Source organism: Clarias gariepinus, chromosome 2, assembly GCF_024256425.1.
Source record: "Clarias gariepinus isolate MV-2021 ecotype Netherlands chromosome 2, CGAR_prim_01v2, whole genome shotgun sequence".
NCBI lineage: Eukaryota > Metazoa > Chordata > Actinopteri > Siluriformes > Clariidae > Clarias > Clarias gariepinus.
In genome coordinates, this window is record NC_071101.1 from 44,924,322 (window position 1) to 44,935,543 (window position 11,222).

General features: G+C 42.4%; 1 protein-coding gene across 1 annotated transcript; it reads right to left on the reverse strand.

Moving 5' to 3' along the window:
* Positions 1–201: 201 nt before the first annotated feature.
* Positions 202–9,818, reverse strand: esrrgb (estrogen-related receptor gamma b). Its single transcript, XM_053482328.1, has 7 exons — positions 9,695–9,818; positions 5,630–5,976; positions 5,377–5,493; positions 2,615–2,725; positions 2,317–2,493; positions 1,493–1,762; positions 202–910 (listed from the first exon to the last, which is right to left on the reverse strand). Exons 1-7 carry the CDS (start codon positions 9,721–9,723, stop codon positions 654–656), a joined length of 1,308 nt encoding a protein of 435 aa, XP_053338303.1. The 5' UTR covers positions 9,724–9,818; the 3' UTR covers positions 202–653.
* Between the last annotated feature and the right edge of the window lie 1,404 nt (positions 9,819–11,222).

Consider the following 11,222-nt stretch of genomic DNA (forward strand, 5'->3'; position numbering starts at 1 on the left):
TCTGTGTAGAGCCCTTGGTGCGTCAAAGCCTGCGTGTTCTAATCTCAAGACCTTAACCGAACCTTCTCGAATTTAAAAAAAGTTTCGTTGAAATGTGAGGCTACAAAACCTTTGTTTTTTGATATTTGTTTTACATATCGCAGACAAAATGAAGAAAAAAGGGTCATTATCAGTTTCAGCAAAACAATTATGCACCAACACCAAACACAATGACTAGCAGCAACGTCTGCCCTTCTCCAGTCAGTACTTATTACATTCTCATAAATAACGCATCTTTATTGTGAACAATTTTTTTTTTTTTACATTTTTATGAGTTTTCTTCAAGCATGGTAAAGTTTTCCTTCAAGCATGGTAAAGAATTTCCCTTTTCTTTGGCAAGTCCGATGTCTTGTCCATTCGTCTTCTCATTTTTTTAAAGAACCATTAAACCACAAAGTCATCTTATTTAATTAGTGACAACACCACAGCGTTTCACACCCTACATTTGGCTTCTTCAATAAATCATTCACTTTATGCTTATACAATCATTTATACAATCTTCTTTCCTCTCCTTTGTTTTTCTCTACCATCAATCTTTAGTTACATTCTTCACGGTTCTCATTTGATTCCCTCCTCAGGGGACGGGGCAGGGTCACCTCAGAGATGCTGTCCAGTCAAGGAGAGGGCTGGGTGTTGGCCTCGAGGAGCTCCAAGAAGAGTTTGTGCATGGGCACGCGACCGTCTTGCTTAATGCTGCAGAAGTACTGCACAGCCTTGGCCGAGGTCTGCCTGAGTAAGGGGAGGGTCATGATGAGTTTGCCGGCCCTACGCGAGTCGTCACCGTGGTGACGCCGTTCATAGTCCTGCAGTGCTTCGTGCAAGCAATCTTGCAGCCTCTGGACTGCCTCGCTGTCCTCGATGTGCATCGAATCTGAGACAGATAAAGGCAGATTTACAAAGTTGTACAAACATTGTAATGCAAGGCTTTCACTGTACTGAGACAGTACTTTTTGATACTTCCTCTTAGCTCAATCTAGCCTGACCATTCCCCCCTGGACCTACCTCCTTAATAAGGCATTTAACTTCTGAGGAACTCAGTTTTTTGCGCCATTATACATGATCGTTGTGCATGAAAATTTGAAACCATGCGAGATCACACTTTCTCTATTCTGATGTTTGATCTGAAGATGTTGACTTTCATAATTTTATGCTGCTACCAGACTGGATGGATAATTGCCATATAAACATTCACTTCTTTGGTGTCTTGGTGGTCTTAGACTTAAGCATCCCACTCCTTTTATGTGTACAAGCATGTTCACATTCTGTTCTTGGTGGGTTTCCTTCTCCATACTCCATTCCAAAGACCGGCATTGTAGTTTGATTGGTGTTTCCAAATTGTCCATAATTGAAATGTGGTTGGCACACCATCAAGGGTGTACCTTGTCTCGTGCCCTAAGGTCCCTGCGGACATGCATAGGATAAGGTCGATGCAGTAATGCATACATATTCGTACCTGAGTTGGCGAGTGCGATGGCCTTGAGCGTGACAAACTCCTCCCTCTCGAGGCCCATGCCTCTGTACTTCCTGACAAGGTGCAGTATGGCCGCATGCAGCTCGAGCAAGCCGTTTCGCTTGGCCTGCTCAACATCCATCACATAATCCTCGGCGAACACCAGGCTCTCCTGAGCGTCCAGTGAACGGAAGACCACACGCAGGATCAGGATCTCCATCCAGGCACTCTGAAGGAGGCGCATCTGGTCTGGCAGAGAGAGACCAGAGAAACCTGGGAGAAGAAATAACGAAGACACTGTAAGAGGTAGCAATAATTGCAAATTTGTGCGTTGAAGTAAAACAAAACGGACAACCTTGCTTTGGGAAAGGTTCTTGTAAGAAGATGTTTATTTGCCAATTGGGGGGGTCAGTCTGAACGATCTTTGCCAAACAAGTACCCAACTAAATTAGCATGCTAATACACAAATGTTAAAGTTTACTAGCATGCAATCAAATTTGTAAGAGGAGATGAAGTGTGTCGGGTGGTGACCGCACTGCTGTTCCAAGCCTAGGTTTAATAACGTGATGCCTGCGAGGAATCTGCTGATCTGTACAACACACACACACACTCACACACCTGGCTTTTGGGGACTTTGTTTTGTAAGCATTACTTTATAGGTGAGTGTCAACATAAAAACAGGTGCCAGGCCACATAGAGTGTGTGTGTGTGTGTGTGTGTGTGTGTTGCTGATAAGGCAAACAGCTTTCGAACAATAATTAAAGACCAAAAAAATGCTTCACTTAGGGTTAATATGTGTGTTTGTGTGTGTGTGTGTGTGTGTGTACCTGGAAGGTGTTTGGCCCAGCCAATATTGAGCACCAGCTCCCGATCAGCAAGATCACACAACGTTGTCAGAGCTTTGATGTCATCGTCAGGAAGGGCGGGGTCAGGCATGGCGTATACCTTTTCTGGCTCTGCCCCCAACAGATGAGACACCACTTTGTTCTCGACATCGTAGAACTCTGAAACGCAGATGCAGTTTAGTTTATAGCTGTGTAGTTGTGTAATAGGTTACAAAACATGTGCGTGTGTGTGTGGGTGTGGGTGTGTTTGTGTGTGTGTGTGTGTGTGTGTGTGTGATACCTGAACGTGTTCTCTTGTGCGGTAACTGCATGTTCAGGTAAGAGTTGCTGTTGGAGTCTAGGGTGCGTTTGTATTTCTGACGACCTCCCCGAACTCTGTCTAAACGCACACCTGAACACACACACACACACACACACACACCTTCATTAAAAATAGCAACACACTGTAGGAATAATATAATCAACAAACAAACATAGTTTAACACAATCGGGAATTGAAATGTGTGTGTGTGTGTGTGTGTGTGTGTGTGTGTGTGTGTGTGTGTGTGTGTGTGTGTGTGTGTTGTAAAGGTATGGTAAATTAACAGGCTTCGACAGCTGTTTGTTGTTTGCACGGTTCCTGAGATTGTGTGTGTGTGTGTGTGTGTGTGTGTGTGTGTGTGTGTGGGTGTGTGTGTGTGTGGGTGTGTGTGTGTGTGTGAGATTAATTGGATTCCATTATGACTATTGATCTGTGGTGTCGCCTTCGATTAAGTCGTGATGAGTGTCTCGGTCTTACACTTATGATCCCTCTATCCACTCATTCTCTCCATCTGTCTGTCTTTCACTTTCTCCTTCTCTCTTTATTCCTGTCTATCTCTCTGTCTGTCTTTATTCTCTCTGCGGACATCTATTACTTTTTATCTCACACTGATTGTCTTCCTCTGTCTTTCCGTCTTCATCTTTCTCTGACTGTCTCTTCAGCGTCACCTTAAGGGGCGTGGCCTAAACTTAGTTGGCGTACAACTTAGTTGGTGTGGCGTACATGGCGTAAGAAGCATGTCGTAAATACGGAAGTTGTAACCTAAATGTAGGACATGTGTCTGAAAAGTGGGTGTGGCCTAAAGATGGATGGTGTAACGTCCAGGTAGAGATGCAGGTCTATAAATTTATAGATATGTGGTGTTGTCTGAACTTAAAAGTGTGTCCTAAATGTAAGCAGTGTCCTTAACCTGGGAGGTGTGGCCTTCATGTAAGAAGCAGGTCATGAATGTGGGCATGAATGTCCTAAAGGTAGGAAATGTGGCCTAATGTATATACGTATAGGTGGGACAAATATTTAAGAAGTATCTCTAAATGTAGGAGAAGTGGTCTACATGTAAGAGGACCGCCCTAAATGTAGGGGGGGTGACATACATTTAAGAGGTGTGTCTTAAATATAAGTCATGTGGCCTAAAGGTAGGAGGTGTGACATACAGTAAGATTCAGGTCTATATAGGGGTGTTGTCCAAACCTAAGAGGCCTGTCCTAAACATAATCAGTGTTCTAATGGTAGGAAGTGTGGCCTAAATGTAGGAGGCATCTCGTGAATCTATATGGTGTATCCTTAAGGTAGGGGGTGTGACTGAATGGTAGGAGGTGTGGCCTAAAAGTAGGGGGTGTGTCTGAAAGGTAGAAGTGTGTCCTAAAGGTAGTAGGTGTGTCTAAGCGGTAGGAGGTGTATCCAAAACATAGGAAATGTGTTTGAAAGGTAGGAGGTGTGACCTAAAGTTGGGAGGTGTGACTTAAAGGTAGGAGGTGTGGTTTAAAGGTAGGAGGTGTGGCTTAAAGGTAGGAGGTGTGTTATGAAGGTAGGAGGTATGGCCTAACAGCAGGGGTGTGTGTCAACATAAGAGGCATGTCCTAACAGTAGGGTGTGTGGCCTAAAGGTAGAAGGTGTGGCTTAAAGGTAGGAGGTGTGTCATGAAGGTAGGAGGTATGTCGGAAAGGTAGGAGGTATGGCCTAACAGCAGGGGTGTGGCCTGAAGGTAGGGTGTGGCTTCAACACAAGGGGCTTGTCCTAACAGTAGGAGGTGTGGCCTAAAGTTGGGAGGTGTGGCTTAAAGGTAGGAGGTGTGGTTTAAAGGTAGGAGGTGTGTCATAAAGGTAGGAGGTATGTCGGAAAGGTAGGAGGTATGGCCTAACAGCAGGGGTGTGGCCTGAAGGTAGGGTGTGGCTTCAACATAAGGGGCTTGTCCTAACAGTAGGACGTGTGGTCTTACACTTATGATCCCTCTATCCACTCATTCTCTCCATCTGTCTGTCTTTCACTTTCTCCTTCTCTCTTTATTCCTGTCTATCTCTCTGTCTGTCTTTATTCTCTCTGCGGACATCTATTACTTTTTATCTCACACTGATTGTCTTCCTCTGTCTTTCCGTCTTCATCTTTCTCTGTCTGTCTCTTCAGCGTCACCTTAAGGGGCGTGGCCTAAACTTAGTTGGCGTACAACTTAGTTGGTGTGGCGTACATGGCGTAAGAAGCATGTCGTAAATACGGAAGTTGTAACCTAAATGTAGGACATGTGTCTGAAAAGTGGGTGTGGCCTAAAGATGGATGGTGTAACGTCCAGGTAGAGATGCAGGTCTATAAATTTATAGATATGGGGTGTTGTCTGAACTTAAAAGTGTGTCCTAAATGTAAGCAGTGTCCTTAACCTGGGAGGTGTGGCCTTCATGTAAGAAGCAGGTCATGAATGAGGTGTGTCATGAAGGTAGGAGGTATGTCGGAAAGGTAGGAGGTATGGCCTAACAGCAGGGGTGTGGCCTGAAGGTAGGGTGTGGCTTCAACATAAGGGGCTTGTCCTAACAGTAGGACGTGTGGCCTAAAGTTTGGAGGTGTGGCTTAAAGGTAGGAGGTGTGGTTTAAAGGTAGATGGTGTGGCTTAAAGGTAGGGGGTATGACCTCTAGTTAGGGGGTATGGATTTGGGGAGGATGTAAAGTGTAAACTTAAACTGCTTTTTCATACACACACACACACACACACACACACACACACACACACACACACACACACATATACACACCCTCTCGCAGCATGCCCACTGAGATGCACTTGGTGAAGCGGCAGGCCTGGCAGGATTTCCTCCTCCTCTTAGTAATCTCACACTCGCTGCTCGCTGGACACGTGTATTCAATACTGCCTGGAAAGAGAGAAAGAGAGAGAGAGAGAGAGAGAATGGATATTGTGCAATCAGATACAATATTATGATAAACATAAGTGTTAATTTGCTTGATGGTCTCTTATTTATTCGTCTCAGCCTGAAGTCAAAAAACCACCTTGAATTGTGCGTTTGAAGAAAGCTTTGCAGGCCTCGCAGGACGCCACGCCGTAATGGAACCCCGACGCCACGTCTCCACACACCAAACACAGGCGCTTGGGCCCCGGGCTCACATCAAACTCGCTCTTCTCCTGCAGCTCGGGAACCCGATCGGGCCTAAGCCCCGCCCCTGAGGTACGATACGCAACCGGCAGGACCACGCCCCTGCAGTCAGCCCTTGTTACGGAGCTGTAGCTGTCCGACGACGATCCCTCGGGACTGTGCTGCATCGTGGAGGCGGGGCTGGCGGGCTCGGCCTTGATGAAGGCGGGGTAGTGAGTGCTAATCGGCATCATGTCCAGGAAGCTGCAGAGGGAAAAGTAAGTGTGTAACACATGAGTGACACAGTGTGAAAGGTGGAAAAAAATATTCCACCGTGTCAGCTTGAAAATTCTGCTTTAAATGCAGGAAAAGGGAGCAACGCCTGGCACGTGACGACTGGGGGGGCTTCGTTCTCACAGAAAACACCTCCTACTTTCCCACATCTGGATTCCACTTGTGTTTACAGTATACACACACACACTATGACTAGAACATACCTGTTAATACCTGTCCTTTAGCATTCATCCATCTCACACACACACACACACACACATTTCTGGAAGGCTGCCTGTAACGTGAGGCAGAAGCTGATTTGGCTTTTCCGTGGGAACTAACCGATTTAGACCTGACTGACCTGCACAGCAATCCCATAAGTCTCTTTCCAACACATCTGCTTCTGCCTGAGAAACACACACACACACACACACACTTACCCATCTATACCCATGCTGTACTTCCTAACAACAACAATAACAGCTAATCACACCTTTACCTTAAGCGCTAGATGTTTTGATCGTTCCTGTAACACTGTGAAGCAACAATCAGGACGTCCTCGCTGTCTCTCCTCACTCTCGTCACCTCCTAACCCTTACCAGGAGAAAGTCACGCTAATGGATTTGCGCAGCAGGTCTGGAGCGTTATCACCCGCTCTGACGCTCAACGGTTTCTTTGATGTACGCCGCGTTTCCGCCGACCCTTTCCTCATATCTGTCTTTTGTCCTGGCTCCGCTCCTTGAGTCCTGTGTAAACCGTGTGTGAGGTTGTTGCGTCTGCGGTGTAAACCGTGTTTGTTGTTCTAATTTTATCTGATAAGACTGGAACAATGACTCCCATGTTCTTATAAAGAGTTTAGCACACAACTTTACTGTACACTCGTAATGTTTTATGGCGTTCCTCGCTACCTGAAGAACACCGCTCCGGGGAGCTACCTTACATGTTTGGTGGTTTTCTGCAAACCGAAGCATAGGTTTTAATGAGTTCATTCGAATTAAACGTCGTCTGCATTTGGTGTTAAATTAAAAGGTTTTTTTTTTTTATTATTATCATTAGAGACTAGTCTCGTGCTTTATAGAAAGCCTGTTAATTTAGTTTAGTTCAATTTGGAGGATTTTTGCCTGATTTATTTCAAGCAGCTGTATTTCCTACAGGTTTTAAAGTATTAAATACTACTAAAAACACTAAAATACTGTCTAATTTGTTCTGCTGATTGTTAAAATTTTATATTTTGTACAAAGAAATAATCTTTTTCGTCATGCCAATCTTCTTCTGGTATTGCACAAACCACCCACAAGCTCAAAAGAAAAAGTTGTAGAAGCTGTACTTTCGCAAAACTCGAGTATTTGTATTTTCCGCTAATGCTGTGGTATAATTTTAAGGAATTTAACACGGTTAGACCGTTAAATGTTTTCCTTCTACATTTTACCTCAATAATTAAAAAGTCCAAAATCAAATTGAAAACCAATTAACTGCATCTGCCAGCGAACTATGAATTGAACTGCATAGTTAATTAAATTGCACAGCTCTTTTACAGATGAAGGTTACTGTTAAACTTCCTGAAGGTCATATGAAGCAAGGGAAACAAACATACATTCGTTATAAAGTGTTAGCAAGCAAGGCTAAGAACATTCCCAACATGTTTTGTTGACTTTATCCCAATGATGCAAACTAACGAAAAACGGTAGTCGTAGAATTTACACCGACTTTCTTTCTCCAAAGCTAGAGAGTCAAACTCCATAGTTTTAATCTGCATTGTTGCGAATAACAAATCTAATCTACTGGAGTGAGCAAACTAGGTTAGTTACTGTATGTAACCACTGGCTAGGACTGGCACGAGCATTAAGTGTAACTTTCTACACTGAGATACTCCTCTAGAGGCGTTCTACATGAATGCTTTAAAGTCTTTTCCTCACTCCGGAGCGCTGGTTGTCCCTTATGTAACATGTTCAAGATGCACTGGAAAATACTTCTCTAAGAAACTAAAGGAAACTAAATAAAGCAAACTGGATATTGTATGTTAAATTTACAAGTTAGCCATGTTGCTCAACCTCCTACTATACCATTTTTTTTGCGAGGGTACAGCTTTATTCCAAATGAACTAAAGCTAGAGTTGAGCACGTTATCCAAAGAGCTTTTTTTTTTTTTGCAAGAAAGTAATGCAAACATGGGCATAACCTTTTTATTAACTGCCATGGTAGACGTGGTAGACTTTATCTATACAAAGGTATTATTCAACTTGGTCTCCAAAACACGCCTTGCGATTGCGCCGTCGTTAAAACAGACTCTCGACTCGCCTCTTTGGAAATCTCCTCTGTCGCAGTCGATGGTCCCACACTGCATGGTTCATCTTCAATGCTGGTTTCCCCTTCCTTACTCTTCTGTGCACATCGCTTCTTCTTCACACCTGCACACATCGCTTTCCTCAATGATGTCATTGCTGTAAACATTCTGTAGTGCAATGGGAAACCATCACCTGCGACAGAAGGGATTTCCCAAGGCGATTCAAAAGCTGGATGCACGGCTTAAAATAGGGACTGCTACATTATCAGTAGTACCTTTGCTCATTTAAAATAATATATATACCCAATTTTGCTATACTTTGAGGACAGCCCTCGTAAAAGCCAGGTGGGTGAATGGAAAGCAGCGTACGGATTACCTGTCCCAAGTCACACATTTGCCAGCGTTGGTCTTTTCATCTGCTTATTTGCATTAAACCTTAAAGCCAAAAAAAAAAAAAAAAATTTAGGTGCATCTGCACTCGTGAACACATGGCTTGATGTGCGGAATACACTCTGGACCAGACGTCGGTCCATGCAACACACTAAGCCCAAATAAAATTCCCAATCATGCAGATTATCTGTGTTTTCTTGCTTCATTTTTAGCCTCAACACACACTTTCTGTCTCATCTTGAGGATAATTACGTTAATAATGTGTCTGCGTATTACATAAAGGATATCAGCAAGTTCAGCAATTTCAGAAGCTCTCCAAAAGATGTTGAAACTGAAAGTTATAATAAATTTCTTTCTTGTTGTCTGTGTAAGTTTTGTATCTCTCAAAGCAGAACTGATAAAAGCTGGGATCATATAAGACGAGTGTCCGACATGTCCGGGGTGACCTGGGGTAAAACAGGACCGTTGCATGCGTATATATACATAAGAGTCAAGACTAAAGAAGGGAACACACGGGCTTACCCAGCAAGCTGAAAAGATATGGTATTATTAATATTACAGAAAGAGCTCATACTTTCCATCATGTGTGCATGGTTTTATGTGTGTGTGATATGATCCTTTTGACATTAAAGCATTTTGATATATGAACAATTATTTCATCCTACATTCATTCAGCAGTAAGTAATTCTATATTGGAAAAGTGCTGTGGGTTGGAGTATTACAATCTCTCTCTCTCTCTCTCTGTGTGTATAAGTGTGTGCATTGGTATTGAGAGACAAATGCATAAATACTATATCATTTTTGTGAACAAACATGCATGTGTGTGTGTGTGTGTGTGTGAGTGAGAGAGAGAGAGAGAGAGAGAGAGAGAGAGTAGTGACTTAATAAAATTAAAAGAATGAATGAATTTACACGATAAGTTTCAATCCAGTAGACTAATAATTAAAAGTTGCTTGTAATAAAGAATAAATAAAAAAAAAGAAAGATAAAGCAAAAAACAAGAATAAGAGTGAAAAAATATTATAATAAGACTTACTCGCGTTGATAAAGCTCCACTAGATCCATGAGAAAACACAAACTCTGGTCATACTCTATTTAAATATTATTATAATTATAATTATTATTATTATTGCTATTATTATTATTATTATTGTAGAGATCTGTTGGAGTGTCGCGCGCGCAGACAGAAGAACTGAAGACTGAGTCTCAGCACGCGAGCGTCAAGGCAACGCGACCTGGGCGCGCGTGCATATTCATGAGCTCATCTGCATACGGGAGGCGCTTCAGCGAATAGGAAGAGAGCGATCTGCATAAGGGGCGGGGTTTTATAACGGACCATAAAAAGAGAAAGATAGAGAGAAGAACGAAAAAGAGGGATTAAAAAAACAGGGAGCTGGATAGATGAGAGAGGAAAAAATGTTGAATGTGTTCTTAAAAATCTTTAAAAAAAAAAAATCTTTAAAAATAAAATGTTGAATTTTTAAAAAAGATTTTTAAGAACACGTTCAACATTTTTCCTATAGGAAATCTTTTTTAAATGGTATATATTTATAACTTAAAAAAAAAAAAAACGCTTTCTGCCTAATATATTGCACTCACTTCCAGCCACCATTGTAACGCAATATCGTAAATGCACCTATTGTAAAGCTATTGTACCTTATTGTACCTATTGTTAAGTTATTCCGATCCAATAGAATAACTAGTGTAGATCAAATTGATGTTAATACTGATAGAAAGGTGTCAGAACACACAGTGCATCACTGTTATAGTGGCAAAAGGGGGATCTACTTAATATTAGGCAGGCGCTCATAATGTTATGTCTGATCAGAGTGTACTGTATGTGCATCATGTACAGTATGTGCATATATACTGTGGAACCTTGGATTGCGAGTATCTTGGTCTGTGAGCATACGAGTAGTATGTATGTGCTTTGTCTGCCGAGCATCACGTGATGAGAACTAAATCAATGGTTGTTCTCTCACGCACGCTGTGGGATTGAGGGTAATCGTCTCCCATGCTCTGTCTAAGTGAGTGTGCATCATCCCTGTGTGTGTGTGTGAACCTCATTAGAGAGGTTCATTGTTAAAAAAGTTTCCCAACAGAGCAGTGTTTCTGTTAGTGTGTATGTGTTTATGTGTGAATGTGTGTGTGTGTTTATGTGTGAAAGTTGTCCACAGTACACAGTAGCCCCCTCCCTCCTCCTCTCCTCCCGCCTTCACACAAACACATACGCAAAATGGAAACACTGTCGGGATTCTTTTCAAAGGTAAATCATTTGTTTCATTTTTACTTTACAGCAGTGATTCTGTTAGTGCGGGGTTGGAAACCCTAAACACTCAAAGAGCCATTTGGAGTCGTTTCCCACAGGAAACACCAGTAGCCATAAAACTTCTGACATCTAAAATAAGGATAACACTGCATATATCATTTTTTATCTTTAATCTATATAACAAAAAAAACTATAGTGTGTTGTATTTATGAAATCAATTAACTGCTACAGGAAAAATGAAATCTCTTTTCTGCATACTACAAAAACATTGGGTTGATGGGTTGACGATTACTTT

Bases quoted from the DNA above. Each gene is read 5' to 3' on its own strand.
- esrrgb (XM_053482328.1), bottom strand. From the start codon at position 9,723: ATGGATCTAGTGGAGCTTTATCAACGCGA. The intron at 1,763-2,316 runs GTACACACACAC...TTCTTCTCCCAG, and splicing joins CTGGGCCAAACACCTTCCAG to GTTTCTCTGGTCTCTCTCTG. The intron at 911-1,492 runs GTACGAATATGT...TATCTGTCTCAG, and splicing joins CATCGCACTCGCCAACTCAG to ATTCGATGCACATCGAGGAC.